We start from the raw sequence: 19002 nt of genomic DNA, 5'->3' as shown, positions 1-19002 counted from the left end.
ATAATCAGGATCCAGGGACTGTTTACATTACAATGGATTTAGGATTCCATGTATGAAGGGCTTTGAACTTAATGTAGTGCAATGTGCCCTGATGCCAAGGGAACCTGGGTTTTACTCCCAAGCCAAATCAAAAACATGGACCTTTGATTAAGCCAAAAATTGTATCAGATCCTTCAGGTCTGTCATATGAAGTTGATTAGCATGTTATGTACAAGATGTTGAGGATCCTCCAAGAAATCCCAGGGTCCTTGCATACATCCATTTGGCCCAATGACCCACCTTCATTTTGAAGCTAATACTCTTTACAGACACACCCCACACTCTCTTCTGAGGAAATTGTGTTGAACACAGACACACAATCATTCCAGATAACATATTGTCCTTAACAAGGACACACCTTTCCAGTTTGTGTCCTCTGAAAGAGAGTGAAACAGTCCCGGTGGGTTCAGTTTGTATTTAAAGGTAGGACGTATGACCGTTCCAGGATTTGAAAATGACCCCTATTTCACGGGAAATCGAGGACATTTGCAGCAATTTTACCCCCTATTTTGTGCGAAATCAAGGAAAATTTGCCCCCAAAAACCTCCTATTTTTATCATTTTGAGGACGCATTTTCATTTCACCCCTTTATCACAAGGAATCAAGGGCATTTTTCCGAAATAAATACCCCTATTTTTACCATTTCAAGGACGCTTTTGAATTTTCCCCCTATTTCACGGGGAAATGAGGACAATAACGAAAACTGTAGCGGTAAAACGCGGACGAAAGTCCTAGAAATATACCCTATTTTTCATTTCATGGACAATTTTGCTCCAAAACACCCCTAATTCGGACAATCACGAACAATTTTGTCCTTGAAAATTCCGCGGACATTTCTTGAAAAGTACCCCTAATAATTGGAACCATCATGCGTACACATTGTCAGTGAAGACTGAACCCACCGGGGAAACAGTGTATGTGAAAATCATCCAAAGTCAGTCAAGCTGTTTATATTGAACTGTTGAAGTAAAAAATCTGAAAATCAATTGTAGAGTTGGACCAAAGGTAAAGTATGGCTATAAATGGCTCAATGAAGGCAATTTTTTAAAGAATTATTTGCAATAAGATTAAATTTATATTCATACTTTTATTCATTCATTGTAGTGACCGCTGGTTTGGTGGTCTTGAAAATCTTTCCTAAAGAAATTGAAAAATTACACAACTAGATATGAAAACCATGTAGCATTATTAAAGGGTCAAAAATTCTTAATGTAGAAGTAGTAATTTAACATGTCTAATCTGGTCTGCATGCATATTTTGGTGTTTATAAGCAAGACTATATATAAAAGGCCCGGGATAAAAGGTTGTTTGTTTGTAAACAGCTTGGACTTAACCAGTTAAATGTGTGTAAGGCCACTGCATACTTCTCATTTTAAACATCAAATATTCAATGCAACAAGTACTGTATACTGGAATATTTTCCCTGGATTAATTTTTCACAATTTTATCGATTCTGGACAGTTTAGTTTGTGTTTAATTCACATTTTCAAATATATTCTCATTAAGTACTATGTGTAATAAATATTTTCGCGGTGTTGAATATTCACGGCTGCCTGTTTGACCACAAAAATTTCCCGCTAAGGCCGCTATACAGTATTCGTTTTTGCAATCTATTTCCAGTCATTTTTAACTTCTTACGAATGTTTGTTGATGTAAAATCGATAATTTATTTCCATCAGATTTTTTAACATGAAGTGTAATCGATTTTCCATCAACAAACATTCGTTAGAAGATAAAAATTAATTGAATTAGATGGAACGAAAAGGCCTAATATCCTGTCTGTAATATCTTGTGCTAGATTGCCAAATTATGAATGACCTTGAGTTCTATGGTAAGCTTAGCCACAAGGCATGCTCCTAAATATATTTGATCATACTAAATAGTTGAACTTGACAATGACAAAGTTTGATTGCTTTTCTGCATTATTAGCAACTTTTTGCAGTATATGGAGTGAGTAAACAGATGTTGCCCTAACTTCTGCATTAATACCGTAATGAGTTGTAGGTATAGAATATGCCATTCATTATCCACAGAATGACAGTTCAATCAAAAATGAAAATGTATTCATCATACTGTATAAATTGTACGCCCACCTAATGTGGTAACTTTACAACTCGGAAAACGTGATCAGATTAACTGCCATGATCTCTCCAAGTACTTCCATTTTACAGTGGGTGTTGGGTGACATGTTGTGGGATACTAGTATATTTAATATATACACAATTTTTAGTCTATGCCTGAACTGTTTCTAAAAAATGAAATAATATAATAATGAAAATATTTATGAAATGTTAAGTTTCACATTCACATTCAAATGTACTAAAAATTACAATTTTATACTAGTGATCTTTGCATAATCAAACAATTTGCACTGAACAGTAATGCAACCTGGTGCTAATTTTATTAAATGGTGGAACACTTTGGGCTATTCTATTTATAATTCATACCCCCTGTGGAAGATTTCACAGTTTTCACTGCCATTTCAATTCTTAGTTTAATGTAAAATTCCAGTTGAAAATGATTGTATAAAATCCAGTTAAATTGCACACAATTTGGCCTCTATAAACCTGTCAAAGTAGTATATTTTGTTTTATATACATGTATTTTGCTCTTGTGGGTTACATATTAAGGATGAGTAAGATAAAACTTGTGCAAATAAAAATATCCTTATACACAATACCGAAATTTGAACATTGAAATTGCCTGTTTCCTGATCAGATCACATAAAAGTTTACCAGTTATGTGTGTACTGTCATGTGCCTTGTTATTCAAAATTTTGTTCTCGGCCACAAATGAATGCAATTAACAAATGTGACTTTGCAACCATATGGCTTCAAAAGTGCAGAATACTTGATATAATTAGGGTCTGTGCAATAATTATGAGTCCTGGTGGGAGGGTAAAATGGGGGAGGGTGAACTTTTTGGCGAGCCAAAAGGGGGGAACAGTTTTTGGCAAGCTGGGGGGGGGGGCAAGCAAGTTTTGGCACACGTTCATGGGGCGCCTTTTAAATAATATGCTCTAAAAAGGCTAAACGCTTTAATATGCAAATTTTCCTGCTCGTTACGCACGCAACATATACCTAAACCATATAAGGTTTGGTATGTGCAAAGGAGGGGGGTGGCAAAGATTTGTTGGCAGGCTGAGAGGAGGGGGAAGTAATTTTTGGCAGGCTGAGAGTGGGGGAAGCGATATTTGGCGGGTTGATTTGAAATTTTACCCCCCGGCTCATAATTATTGCACAGCCCCTTAATGTATTGTGCTTGATTGATTAAAGACAAAAATGTATGTACATTGTACAAGTGTTATATGTTTTAGAAATTTAAACTATTATTCTACTTCTCTCTTTCAGTGGATCTGGGGTGTACTGGGGATCCTTGCCTAAATGGTGGCCAATGTTATGACTTCGGTTCGGCCGATTTTTATCTCTGCATTTGCCCACTAGGGTTTGAAGGAAAAGATTGTGAAACAGGTAAAGTAATGAATGATGGATTCATGGTGCAAAACTTATATAGAATGTGCCAAAAGAAACAATTTGAATCTTAATTCTACAAACCTCCATAGACCACTTGACATGTGATGTCATTGCCCGGCAGTATGCACACGGATTATGGCCATTTCCATTGTTCTTTGCCCTGCAGTGTGTATACGCCTCGTAGGTTGCTCAGGGCATGTGCATTTTAAATTGCCCATCACATTTCATAGAGTACAAGAAAGCTATTGAACAGTGTAGTGGTTTGTTCAAGCATATTGATAGACCAGTCCCTCACCTTTGTTGATAAACAATGATGTCAAGTGGTCTATATATTAAACACATCTATCCTAATCCTGATCTGAATTATAATCGCATTCCTTACTTTGCTACGCATTTTAAACCCTGCCCTATCTCTACTATAGTATCCTTACTATTATCTGAATTCAAAGATATTGTGAAAGTGAGATATTTTTTCTCTTTGAACTATGATAATTTGTCACAAAAAAAATGGATAATTCAAATAATATAGGCAGACAGTAAATTCCCATTGTTCATGATTTTTATTGTCAAAGAAATTCATGTGAAACTTCTTCTGGTGCTATGTGTTATCATATGTGGCATGGTAGTGGTAGTCTCTTTCATATCTCTGGGACTGTATTGCATTGAAACAGAACAAATGTTTCATTTGTACCAATTTATTCAAAACTATCATGTTTATTTTTGGCTATTATTCTGCTATGAATTCTGCTCTTAAATTTAAATACCGTATTTCGTCAAATAGTCGCCCCCCCTCAAATAAACGCCCCCCACCACTTTTTTTCAACCAAGATGTTTCAAAAATGCCGATATTTCCATGCTATCTTGTGTAGTAAGCTTACCAAGTTGCGCACCTGGTCGATAATAGTGTCAATAATTGGCGAAAATCTGGATCAGAAACCCGGAAGTGAGCCAGAAGTCAGTGTTTCTAGTTCATAGTTCGTCATTTTAGCGTGTGTTTTTACTTTACCTAATGATTTTAACGGAAATTATCGTTCTAAAATTGACCTTGAATAAACGCCCCCCCCCTTGGGAAAATGTAACGCCCCCGGGGGCGTTTATTTGACGAAATACGGTAGGGGAAAATATGTACCGGTATATGACCTCATTTCAACCACTCAGTCTTTGTCTAGAAACAACAAGTTAAAATCATTAAAAAATGATAAAGCTTCTCTTTAAGGGGTGCTTTGTGATCCACAAATGTTTACTTTTTTTACTTCAATTTACTCCAAAAAGGTTGAGATTTTTTTATCACCACAAACCTACATGTAGGACTATGTCATGGTTATGGCACAAGCTTTCTTGCAGATTCATTTTGGGGTTGTCAACAGCCATAATTTACAACACAGTGGCCTATGAGGCTATGTAATACATGAATGAACTTGCAAATTCAATATCCGAATCAACTAAAATTTTGGAAATATGCTTTTTTTGTTGATATCTATGGAGCCATACCCTTAAAAGAGGACGCTAAAATAACGAAAAATACCTCTTAAATGAAAGAACCATTAAAAGATGAAATACAAAAAACACCTCATAATGTGTTTTTCAACATTAGAAGACACATTCCTGGGAGACATAAAATTTGATAATTTGTGACATAAGACTGGGTGGAGAAAATTATGGTGTATAATATATTCTTCTAAGTATAACTTTTCTATAAGCTCTCTGTTTATTTCAGAAACAAACGAGTGTGCTTCCAACCCTTGCCAAAATGGTGGGACATGCACAGATCAGCTTGGCAACTTTCAATGTGTGCGCTGCTACATGGACGGGAAAACTTGTGCTATCTGTGAGTACAGTCGAGCCTCACAACACAATCTTAACTATCAACACCACATAATATTTGCATCTATTCAATGTGTTTGATGTGTATAACTTGGTTCACCTCAAGTTCGGTTGTGACATCAATGCTTTTTTGTGGTTGCGCTGTAAGTGTGCCGATAAACTGGCCCTCTCCGTGTGCGTGTACATTCAGCGTGTGCATGCGATTCGAGTCTGCCGCAACGTACGTTACTACTGAACTTGAGGTGAACCAAATTATATAGTACTGATAGAGTCTGATAATTATATAATTGTGATGTTGATATTGTGTTTCATATTGAGAGGTTCAGCTGTACAGTATCTTCTTGTGCTGGGTAAACTTGTTTCCTTTGGAATTCATATTTCTTTTCAAAAATTGTTCATCTGCTTTCAAATGATTTCAATCTTTTCCTGCTCAATGCAAGCTACTTTTATGTCATATTTCTATATCTATGTGCTCGGTAAAAGCTTTGATTGTTATAGTGGTTATTACAATAAGTGTACAAATAAATATGTACATGACCACTTATAAAAAGGTATGTGTATGATTTGATGTTACTCATTGTAATTCATCCTTTTGCCGGTACATCCCTTTTAAAGGGATTTTTATCATGTCAAAAATCATTCAAGGTAAGGTCAATGTTGAATAAGGGCCAGAGGTAGGAATTATGTAGAACACAAATGAAGGTGAGTATGGGAGCATCAGTGTAATGATGAACTTTGTCACTGCTCATCCCTTTTTAAGGGATTTTTTATTTAATTCTATTCTAAATTGCACTTTCCTGTCAGTGATGAGGGAACATTGATATCACACCCTTCTTGACCTCGCTTTTGGTATATTATATTGAGTGATATCCATGGACATCAATCCGGGGGCAAACCCCATTTTTTTGTTCTTTTCAGCTACATGTACTTTAAAACAATTTTGGCCGGGTGTCCCCCCCCCCCACATTTCAAGCCGGATTGGCGCTAATGGCGATATCAATGTGATAATGATGTTCATCTCATCAATGACTGGAATGTGCCAATTATAGAAAAGCGGAAATTATTTGATGCAAAATTATAGGATTATTAATTAATCTAACACTCTTTTTCATTTCAAATGTTGAATATTTGCACCAAAATACCTCATCATGTGTCTAACTAGTATTATACACACCATTCATATTTTTATGTAATCTGATTGATTAAAAATTATGGGGGTTACATGATATTTTTTATTTGCCTGATTTGCTGCTTTCAGGCAAAATTAACCAAAAATGAACTATCATTAATCAAAGAGAAGTTTAAAACCAGTCAACAACACTATAACCATACTCTGTCATCAGCAGTGATGCTGGCAAAGTTACATAATAATCGGATTAACTACCATGTAGCAATAGGTGAAATCAATTTTTAAATATACCGCGCTGCAATGACACGTTCATGCGGTACCTCTGCATTGAACCATATCATGCTGTTCACTTGCACCTGTAAGATTAGTATCTTTGAAAAGACCAGTATTGTATTCAATCTATGATTGCAGACATACACAGGTGATGAGTGTAACCTGCTTGTAGTGCAGTGCGATATGTTCAAGATTATTTTCACCTATTGCTATGGTAATTAATCCAATTAATTACGTAACTTCGCCAGCGTATACTTGTAAATGACTGATGTATGACCTTTACTTCTTGTTGACAATGTCCTTTTTTGACCTTTTGGAAGGTGTTTCTAAAAGCAAAGTGTCATTTTTTAAAGTTCTCTGCCCCGTCCCCTCAAGGGTGGAGCTGGTCTCTTTCTTAATGAAAATCGCTTCTTTCACTTTTCTTGGCAGTAGTTTAAATCTCTACACTCTCAACTATCATTTTTCAGGTTTTCAGGTGTTCAACCATGCCATGTGTGCTCTGCATGCATGTGTGGGCATTCAATCAACAAAGCATGCAAGGCCGGGAACCTGGCCTTGACTAGGCCTAGCCTATGATGCCTAGTTAGGCCTATGTCTCTTGGTCTATGTCATTGCAGGTTTAATTGACCTAGACCAATACTCCCAAATCTTATTAGATCAAACAAACGCTTGCACAAAAATGCTTTTAACCAATCAGATGCCAACAAAATATGTATGAGGTGTATAAAACAAATACTTTAGATCTTTAGACCATTGGTCTACTATTTCCCCTCAACCTGACGGCCTTGGGGGAAATAGTATAAACACATTGGTGTCAAGATCACCTTGGGGAAACAGTTCTCCCCATCTCCCTCATGAGCAGTCTATATTTGTATAATATCACATTGATATACTTTGGTTCACTTCACGTCCACTTAAAGACCCATTCAGTGATCCCAGCGCAAGTGTAAAAAAAAAATTGTTTATAAATTGCTTAAAAGTGAAGGATAAGTCATTCAAATTATCATTTGGTATTTTTGAAATGACAAATTTGGCACAAAACAAAGAACAAAAACAAAACAAAACAGCAGTACTGATGAAGTTGAAGCGCCATTCAAATACCGTAGCTAATTTAGATACTGTCAGTATCTAAATTACAGATTCGTGTAAAATGTCTTATTTTGTCTTAAATACACGACTTTCGGCTGAACCACTGCAGAGCTATATTAGCACATCTATGACAATGACAAAGGTACCAAAATCTGAATTTTGATGATTTTTACGATTGTCCGGATGAGCAAATCACTGAATGGGCCTTTAAAGTCAATGTTGCAGTTGCATGGTCAATGTGCCGACAAACTGGCCTTGTACGCATGCATATACACTGTGCGAAATTAATTTTATGCATTCGATTCGATACTGCAACCAATCACTGCAGAACTTGAGGTGAACCAAAGTTTAATGTAAGTGAACAAATCAGACTTGATGCTCAAAGATTTTGTTTACAGGTGTTATACAATATACAAAAGTTATTTGTGGTGTTTTTTTTAGTCAATTTCAAAGCATAAACTTTGTTGGAATGCATGCTTTTCCATTTGACTTAGTAATAAAGGGTTGTTTATCTTGTTTTCACATGCTTGATTCAACACATTATTCATATTTGTGTTCATTTTACATCATAAAATCTTCTGTTTTATTTTCAATTTGTAGCTTTTTTTCCGTTTGAATAACTATTTGAGTATTTAAGAGTTAAATTTTCAAAGAGTAACCCATGCATGGATTCCAGATTGAGACTGTTAGTCAAGTCAGCGAATGTTTTTTGTTTCATATAATTTAAGTTTTCCTTTTATTTTTTGCAAGAAGTGAAAAAGTGCATTATGTAAATATGGTTAATTTGAATACTCAAGTGCTATTTTGACCTAATTATTCCCCTCCCCTGGCTAATGCATGTGCACCTCTGTAATTTTTTTTCTAAACTAGGTCCCATTTGTGTGCACCCAAAACCAGTGGTGGATTTAGGAATTTGCAAGGGGGCACAACCAAAGAGTTTTGGTTGTATTTTTTTGGAAAGGCTATTTTGCAGCCATTGGGGTGGTGGGTGGGGTCTGGGGGATATGCAGCCCTCAGAATTCAGAAAGGCTTCAAAATAAAGGGCCAATTGAAGCTATTTCTTGGATCATGTCTACACTATTATTGTTACCATTACCATTGTTTGTACTTACCATTACTTAAAACAAAACAAAAGTAGACACTACTTTATCCCAAGGAGGATATCCAAGGGGGAATGTTTGCCTCCTTAAAAGTTGGAAATTGGTAAAAAACAAATGTCTGATTGAAGCCATTTTTAACTTTTTCAGTTCATTTTGATTTTGCTATGAAAATAAGTTTGATGCCCAATTTGACTTGAGTAGTAGTAGACAAACACTCTCAAAATTGCATCTGAGTAAATAAATAATACCAGTTGAGCAACATGGAGTTGTTTACCTATCAGTTTAATTATCTATTAGTTTAATTAATTAAAAAAACCAAAATATTTAATTAATCACAAGAAATCTGGTGGCAGTGGTTTTGACCTTGTACCTGTAATGGTGCATTCAGCTATTTTTTTCCTACCAAAATTGAATTTGATTTATTTTGATTGTTAAAGTTAATTTGGGAAAAATTTGCTCAAAGGATGTATTATTTCTGCTTGTCAATTTTGTCAAACACAGAAGAAATTTCAAATTCAAATTGAATTTAAAATTTGATAAGAATTATGGAAATTCTAAAACAGTGACAGAAAAGTAATGCCCATGCACCATTGTATTTTTGCCAACCACTGATGGGTTAACACCAGAGGATGATTTAAGTACTACCCACCACCCCACTGGGTTTACTGTGCTATGCCGCATAGAAGTGCATGGTTAAATTTGAATTTGTACACTTATATTTACATAAAAACACTGTGAAGATGCTGGTCGATTTCACATTTTATGTTATCTACAGAAGGTGTGAATTATCCTTTAAACACACATCACTTTTGCTCTGAAATCGACCAAGTAATAATGACACACACACAATTCTAAAACAACATCTTTTGCACAGAGTTCAATGGGATTTTAAAAGTAAAGTGGCAGTTGAAACTTTAGTGATAACACTTTCGCAGTGCATGATGGGGCTTCCTTAAATCATCCTCTGGGTTAACACTGCCCTCTTCTCTGTTATCCCAGCAGTAAGATTTGCCATGACATAATCATACTTGCAATAATTTACCCACAAGTACTGTACTTGTACTGTATTCGTTCCATTAACCACCCATGCCCCAATAAGCACCCACCCAGTGACTTTACAACAAGCGAACTGACTGCCCATGCAGATCTCATGGTCTGAAACATATGACACTGTCACTGAGGATGATGGATGAATATTTTGTGCCTTTTTTATGTATTGTCAGCTTAAATAATGTAAAAAATAAATGCGAACCCAAAATGACATTGTTAAGCATCCTGGGTAGTTAATGGAACACATGCCATGCATGTCTGGTTAAGGCGCAAATGTTCGAAACGTATTGCACAGCATTGGCATCATTGGGATGGTGAAAACTGTCAAATGGAGTTGGTTGATGGTAGAAATATTGACTGGTAATCAATCTACATGTATGTACTATCTAGAACTATGTTGTAGCTAATACCATGCCCAACACTGCTTCCACCCACCACAAAAAACTGATTTTAATGTTTCCACCCACCCACCAATCAAATTCCAAATATTCAATGGCAAAGCATGTGTGCTGTACTGAATGATCAAAAGTTCAATTAATTTTTTCTGTGATGTGTATATCATTATTTTTGGAAACCATCCCATCATTCAAAAACTGCTGGCTACAACATTGAACCAAGTTGTAATTGTAACCCAAACCCTTATTTCAATCTGACGAAATACGGTAGTCAAATTATATATCAATGATAAGCTTAGAGTCCACAGAAAATGAATTAGTTTCCAGATCTAAAAATATGCTTAATAAATCATAAAAGCGTCATAAAAGCGACCTACTCGGAGAAAATCCCAAACCCGAAAGTGCTCATTAGAGAAGTTGTGATTTTCATATTTTTTTGTGATATAAATGTTGTTGTACTTCAGTATTGAATATGTGTATGAAATGCCCTCCTATTCATTCTGGATATTTAGCAATACACCACCCTGGGTATTTCGGTGAAGAGTTTATTCATTCTTCCCACACATTCATTTATACATTCCCTCTGTTATCAATCATTTTTTTTGATCATTTCAATCTTTATTGCAATCATTAAAAAAACATACAAACTTTTAAGTACAAAGATTGAACAGAAAACACATAAACCAGACTAGAGAATGGAGAAGACAAAATGCCATCCCCATATCTCTGCAGGTGCATAAATTCATTCATTCATTCATTCATACTTTATTTCATCAATCATCAACATTACAAGTGACACTAGTAGCTAAACATACCAAACATACAAAACATTCAATACTGTACAAGAATTATACCTTCAGTAAAATTCAAGTTGAGCCTCAAAATGTCATAATTAGGTTTTTGTGGAAAAAATTGAGCTAGTTTGAAATTCTACTGAATGAGAAACTCTGTGTGCTGGCCATGCGCTTCAACGGAAAAAAGTTTTGAAATATTTTCTCAAAATATCAAGAGCTATCTTAAAAACTACTTACCCAATACTAGGCTTGTTTGTACTCATTTGAATGCATTTTTCATGCTGATTCCAAATATGGTCATGAAAATTTATATTTCTGAAATTTTTGAATTTTCAAAATTTTTTTGAAACATGTCGTCTTTACAGCAGTCGACACCCATGTGAAGAGATTTAACTGATTGTTGTCTCAGTCTATCTATATGGAACTTGGGAGCTGATCCTGGGTGTGATGGTTATGTAGGCTAATTAGGATGCTGCCAGGCCCGTAGTCAGGATTTTTAGCAGGGTGAGGATTTTCTGAATGCAGACCTTTTTATGAGAAAATCCGACTGAACCTTTACAATTTGACATTTTTGGCCCAATTTTTCTACTTTCAATATTTTTTACTGATAAGCTCATTAGCCCAGAATCAACATGATCAACAAAGCATTTATTCAATATTTATATAGAAGCCAACTTACAGCTGAATGCTTCATTCGTAATGATTCCTGTTCACCTGTAAACATTTGAAACTTGACTGCATGCATAACAGATATGTGACTATGTATGATATGTATATTGCTAACAATATGTACTTTGATATCTTAACTAAAGCCTTCAAATTAAAGTAATGGTTCATTAAGTATTTAGGTCTTGAATGTATCATATAGATGTCATATCAGTCAAAGAATTTGCAGGTGCGGGAATACAATACATTGATGGAAATGTTAGATTTTATGCCGAATTGATTTTAGTACATGATTGCACTTTATTGAATGGTTTTAAGATGCCATTTTACCATTTTGCCATTTTTCCAAGGCTATACATGGCATCAGGGCTGGATTTACCACAGTTTAGATTCAGCCTGGGCCCAGGGGCCATGATCAAGGGGCCAAAATTTTAAGATGAAAAAAAATAATTTTAAAAAAAAACAAGGAAGAAGAAGTAATGTGCATCTTCTTTTGGTCTGGTTTCAGGCCACAATTTTGCCACATTTTTTAACATTAAAATTGGATAAAGTTATTTGATGGAATTCAACAAGAACCCCAATTAAATATTCTTGAAAAACTTAAGTTACAGTGGTGGAGGTGGGGTATAACGCTTCAATTCGAAGAACCAGGAGCCATTGTCATGTTGTAGTTGCCCAGGGGCCAGCAAGAAGTAAATCCAGCCCTGCATGACCTTGATAACATGCAAGCCAAAGGGTCCATCTGAAGAATTTATATAAGTAGACAAGATTTAATATTACAAAGTTTGCCTGTAGTCTGTGGTTAATACTTTTCCATTTATTTGTTCACAGTTGAGGATCCATGTTCAACAGACCCGACACCTTGTGAGAATGGTGCTACCTGTATATCCGAGCCAGGTTTCACTAACTTTACCTGTGAATGTCCCATAGGATATGGTGGTGAAACATGTACAGAGGGTAAGTTTGGTAACCAGAAATCCTACCAGAAGTAGAATTGCAAAGATTATTCTAGTATATAGGCTGATTAGGATACTGAGCCGGTACAAAACTGCATCCCTGAATAAGGGGCTATCATTTTCTTCAGAATGGGGGGGGGGGTTCCCAAATATACTGGGGGATCATAAATTTTTGGAAAGAAGTTGTTTTCACCTTGCTATGTGCCTAATTGGAGCTGCAAGTGAACAGTGAAGTGCGAGTGTACCTTCCAGGCCTGTACGCAAGGGGGGTGCGGCCACCCCCCAAATGTACAAAAGTATACAAAAAGTATAGCGAGCAAAAAAAATGGGTTTTTTATGCTTTTTTGGTCAAAAAGGTCAAAATTTTACACTTTTTACAAAATTGCCCCCCCCCTGGAAAAAAGGTCCACTTTTTCAAAATCAGCACTCCCCCAAAAAATCCTGTGTACGGGCCTGGTACCTTCTATACTTGGTTGGAATTATAAATGGCAAGACTCATAACATGGTGGATTTATATTTTAAGGAATGCACGCAGTTGGGCGCTGCCATACATTAGATTTGGACTTATTGACCTGTGCAGTAACAAAAACCAATTAATATATACCATTTATAAGTTGAACAAAGTATATAACAGAAATTTGCAGCAGAGAACCAAAATCAGCATTTGTGACCTATTTGTTGCAATATATATATATTTGAATATATACTAGCCTCTTGGATGCCAGTCATTTTTCTAGCATCTGTAAATCAGATGTACATGTAGTGTTTTTTATTAATAAATATGTGTGATACTAATTTCTTTCTTTCTTTCTTTCTTTCTTTCTTTCTTTCTTTCTTTCTTTCTTTCTTTCTTTCTTTCTTTCTTTCTTCCTTCCTTCCTTCCTTCCTTCCTTCCTTCCTTCCTTCCTTATTTCTTTCTTTCTTTCTTTCTTTCTTTCTTTCTTTCTTTCTTTCTTTCTTTCTTTCTTTCTTTCTTTCTTTCTTTCTTTCTTTCTTCATTTCTATCTTTCTTTCTTTCTTTCTTTCTTTCTTTCTTTCTTTCTTTCTTTCTTTCTTTCTTTCTTTCTTTCTTTCTTTCTTTCTTTCTTTCTTTCTTTCTTTCTTTCTTTCTTTCTTTCTTTCTTTCTTTCTTTCTTTCTTTCTTTCTTTCTTTCTTTCTTTCTTTCTTTCTTTCCTGTGTGTCTTTCTCTTCTATTCTTTCTCTCACTTTTATCTCATCTTTGTACTTATTTATTTAATCACCTATACATAAATCGCTCATTGATTTTAGAAATTGATAGCTGTGCTGGGGAGCCATGTCAAAATGGGGGTTTATGTAAGAATCTGCCTGGTGCTGCCAGCTATACATGTGAATGTCCACGATGCTATGAGGGCACAGATTGTCAAGAATGTAAGTACATGTATATAAAAAGTATTCTATTAAGCAAATATATAAGTCAATGCAGGGGCGGATCCAGGAATTTTCAATAGAGGGGGTGCCGAGCAACCGCCACTGCCGCTGTTGCTCGGCGCGCACACAAAGTCAGGTGCCGCTCTGCAAAAATACATGAATGCAAAAATTAGAGGGGGCGCGCACCGGGTGCGCCCCCCTCTAAATCCACCCCTGCATTGCACAATGATTTTACCTGCATGAAAAAAACCCAAATCAGCAAAAACTCTTTTTTGCTAAAATTTACTTATTTTCATTGTTTAGTAAGCACATCTCTATAGGTGTAAACCACCATAGTCGGTAGGTCTGAATATCACTTACTTTCTGAAATTATGGCAAATGCAGTTGAAAATAACCTGGGAAATAACCACATTAATTTGCCAAATTTCCAGGGGGTGCACTGGTCATTGACCAAGGTGTATCATGCGTGGCCAAAGATTCACGTAAAAAGGCTTTTTTTCATGATCAGGCACTGTACATACATATCGCACAAAACAAGGATATTTATAAAAAAGGATATACCTTGTACAATTAATCACAGTGTTTTGAGTCCTTTTAGACAAATGTTGCATGGAATAAAGGTTAAAAGTTATGAACTTTTAAATTCCAGTGCCCCCCGCCCCTGGGCAAATTTCAAAATTACCCAACCAGTGGATGTACATGTGCACTAGAATATTGGGATATGGTAATTATGGTGAATCTGCTGACACTCGAAATATTACACACGACAGTAACCTTGTACAGGTGATTGTCCAGTTATTCACTTTATATTCATCCATCCATTCAGTCAGTCATTCATTACATCTATCCATTAAAAAAGTTAGGATCAAGGTTAGGTTTTGTACGATTCAAGCTAGACTGAGTATAGGTTTGTTCAGGCGATCGCTTGTAAAGTCGCTTGTAACTACATTCAAATGTAAACTTGTATGTAGTGCCCGTCTAAACACACTCGCATGTAGCTACTAGCAAGTTACAAGTGACGATTTTACATGTAAGATATCTTAGCGAGCTACATTCGAATGTAAGGCCAGTGTGAACAAGACTTACATGTAAACTTGCTTGTAAGCATGACCTTGATGACCCAATCCTATTCTGATTGTGCATAATCATGGCATAATTTACCAGTGAAGGTCACTCTTACTTTTGAGTTGGCTTACAAGTAAGTCCTGTGTGGACACACACTCGCTTGTAGCATAATTTAGTTGCTGGCTTGCTTTTAATCTACATTCAAAAGTAGGCTACCGTCTAAACACACCCTATAGCTACATGAATCCCAGACGAAACTGCCTGTATGAGTGATAAATGGTCACTTGGGGTATGAAAATAGATCAGTCGTGTTGTATCATATATACAAAGACTATACAAATACTGGTAAGGGGCATGGTTAATTTGAAATCCCCATTCATTTAACTGCTTCTAAATGTATACACATTTCCGGTATTGGTTCATTGAAAGCTATCATCAATTTGATTTTGACCTATCATTTGTATGTGGGCATACATGTTTGGCACTCTGCCTAACCTAAATTATAGAACAATCCTAGTTCTTTTTTGTGAATGGAAAATTATAGAATTGCCAGTGAACTTGCCGAATGAAGGTATTTGTGAATCGGACTGGCAAACCACATTTGTCCTTAATGCAATGGTGTATGCACAACAAAGTCAATATGAGTTGAACTAACTTCAGGCACAGTGAAATTGATAGTGGTATAATTTATGTGAGTTGGTGTGTTTATAATCTTCCAATGAATTGTAATAACCTACAGGCTTCCAGAATAGAAGAATAGGATATTTTACAGTAACAAATTGTACTCAAAAGGCTATATTAACGTCATGTAATATGATACTTTTAATCAGATTCTGTGGTCATTGGTGGTTAGTATTTAAGCTAACATTGTTACTTAATCCTTTTATGAACTAGAAGGCATATCAGAAACTGCAGCTGTCAAACCATGATACCTGGTCTATGTGGGCAATAATACTGATGTCTTTTAATAAAATATAATTTGAAGAGGATGATGATATTGTCTTGGACAAACAGTACGTAACATAGTAAATATATACAAAAAAAAGTAGTTTCAAATACTATATTTTTGTCATACAATTACAGTCAGTCCACTCTGAAGTACAAAGTACCGACGTGGACGCACGCATTGTGTCAACTTTGAAGGCACGCATACCTGCAGCAGAGACGCAGCACTGCGCACTGTTTACGCGTTGTATATGCGCGCAATGTCACTTTGTACTTCAGAGTGGACAAACTGTACAATATTCTAAGCACCCTACCTTATGTAATTGAAAATTGAAATGAGGAATTTTCTATTTCACATGCAATTCTATTATGTACCACAAAGCATAATGGGATACTCCATTCAGCTGTTGTGCAATACATTTCTATTTGTGATGTAAGTGGTAAGCATGGTAAGGACCTGCAAAGAAGGACCTGCATGCACCTGCATGCACTTACCTAACCACATCCAAACTGTAGACCCACTTGCCAACCAAGACCAGCCTTTGCACTAGCAAACAAGACAGGGTCTTATCATCATGTATAGTAACATTGTTCTCAATATGTTGCTTGGGAACTGTGGACGTCCTTGGTTGCTGGATGTCCTCGATTATCATGCTATTTTCGGGTGTGTGTGAACATTTGAAGTCTTTACCATGTACACCAAACACACACAAATCCACCCCTACACTAACTCACCCCACCCTCTTGCCCCCCACACATACTGTACATACTTTTAATTAAAGTATATTCAATTAACTTGGACCTGGTGTTTTTGAAAGAAATTGTAAAAACATGTAAAGAAGCTCTGTGAGGTATCTGCATTACAAGCATTGTGCATTCTTAATGCTATTAAAAATGTAAGTTTCCTACTTGCTTCCTATCATATGGGTTTTATCAAAATGAAAGCAAGTTTTTTTGTTTTTTTACATTATCATTCCTTCCCAAGAAAATAAGCATTGCTTTGCAATTTTCAGATACAGTGGTTTTCCTGCAATCTCCATCATTCTTTTCAATAATATTTTCTTTATATACAATTTTGGTTTTTCTTTCGGTTAATTTGGTTATTCTTTGCCAGATATTCTAAAATATTATAGTAACAACTGTCAGGAAAGTTTCTAATCATTTTAAGCCAAACTAATCAGTTAAATGAAAGAAAGCTTACTTATTTATACATTACCCGCTTTAATTTAAAGTCAAACTTGCTCTGCTGTCTTAAAAACACAATGAATTTAGCTAAATCCAATTAGGTGTAAGTTAGGACATTTAAACTCATAAATGTTCCAAAAAATCTTGAAAGTTTGAAATTTTTTACCATACATTGTGGCTTTAATTTACGATTTTTCACATTTATTGCTACCTTGTCAAATAGTGAATAAAAACACCTAGACTACATGTGTGTTACTTGAATATACTTAAAAATTGTATTCTTGTCTAATACACCATTAGTGGGGTAAATCCCGGATAATTGCATGAACTTAATGCCCAATGATATTGCAAATTCAAAATCCCAGATAATTGAACTTAATGCCCAATGATATTGCAAATTCCAGGCAACAATGAAATTCATACAAAGTACTACATTAAATCATATATCAAGATTATAGTGACATGTGACTTGGAGTCATCTTGCTTGGCTGCATTTACATATGTGCACACATTAATCATTTATTATTCATTTCTGCTTACACCCACATTTAATATCACAATAATTGAGAAAACCTCAATTAAACATTTGAAGTATGCAATCATGACAATAGTTGACTTAATCAAAATGGTACGTGCATGTTGTCGCAGTAGTGGGTGTATTAATGGTAGCAAGTGTGAAAAGTTTACATTCACAACAAAGTTTGCTCAATGAAGTGGCAAGAAAATAATATGATATTTGAAATTTGTATACATTTAGGATGATTTCATATATAATTAAGAAACCATGTTAACCTTGACTGCTACCAATCCAATTATCCAACCTACACAACAGGTGTTTACTCCACAAACAAATTTTAGAGACCATTAATCTGTATTTCACAATTCTGTGAGATCTTAAGGGATCTGGAATGAGCGTTTTGATAGTATTTTTTGTGGGACATGAGCACATCAGACATATCGAATTGAATTCTGAATACGAAGAATGTCTTTCTGATATCAAATAATTTTCATTTTTTGAAATTCACGATATAATACAAATTTTATGACAAATTATTAAAATTTGATATTTTCACATTTTGATATATAACAGTCCTCAAGTAAATTTTATAAATCTAATGATATATTCTTAACGTGTATGTAGCTGGGAGGAAAAGCAGGCGATCAATTGAAAATTTTGACCTTTCATATTGAAGATATGGATTTTTTCCCAAAAAAAGACCTAATTTTTTTTGGTGTTTTGGGAAAAAAATCCATATCTTTAATACGAAAGGTCAAAATTTTCAATTGATTGTCGGCTTTTCATCCCACCTACAAGCACTTTACATACATATTATCAGATTTTTTAAGTTTACTTCAAGTACTGTTAAATATCAAAAATATCAATTTTTATTCATTTGCCATAAAATGTGTATTACATTGCGAATTTCAAAAATGAAAATTATTTGATATCAGAAGGACATTCTTTGTATTCAGAATGCAATTCGATATGTCTGATGTGCTCTAATGTCCCATAATAAATACTGTCCAAAGGTTCATACCCCACCCCTTAAATTAATCTATATTTCACAATTCTGTAAGATCTTAACTCAAATTAGGCAATTTTTTTTTTTTTCAGTGTTCAAGAGTTTG

At 35.3% G+C, this 19002-nt stretch overlaps 1 protein-coding gene across 1 annotated transcript in view; it reads left to right on the top strand.

Moving 5' to 3' along the window:
- Positions 1-19002, top strand: part of LOC140147191 (uncharacterized) — an 85941-nt gene that overhangs the window by 15872 nt on the left and 51067 nt on the right. Inside the window, exons 3-6 of the mRNA XM_072168971.1 lie at positions 3390-3509; positions 5230-5340; positions 12664-12789; positions 14059-14178. Of these exons, the coding sequence (XP_072025072.1) occupies positions 3390-3509; positions 5230-5340; positions 12664-12789; positions 14059-14178 (477 nt within the window). The remainder of the gene's footprint in view (positions 1-3389; positions 3510-5229; positions 5341-12663; positions 12790-14058; positions 14179-19002) is intronic.

Source organism: Amphiura filiformis, chromosome 3 (assembly GCF_039555335.1).
Source record: "Amphiura filiformis chromosome 3, Afil_fr2py, whole genome shotgun sequence".
NCBI classification, from domain to species: domain Eukaryota; kingdom Metazoa; phylum Echinodermata; class Ophiuroidea; order Amphilepidida; family Amphiuridae; genus Amphiura; species Amphiura filiformis.
This window is presented reverse-complemented; position numbering and strand designations above follow the sequence as displayed.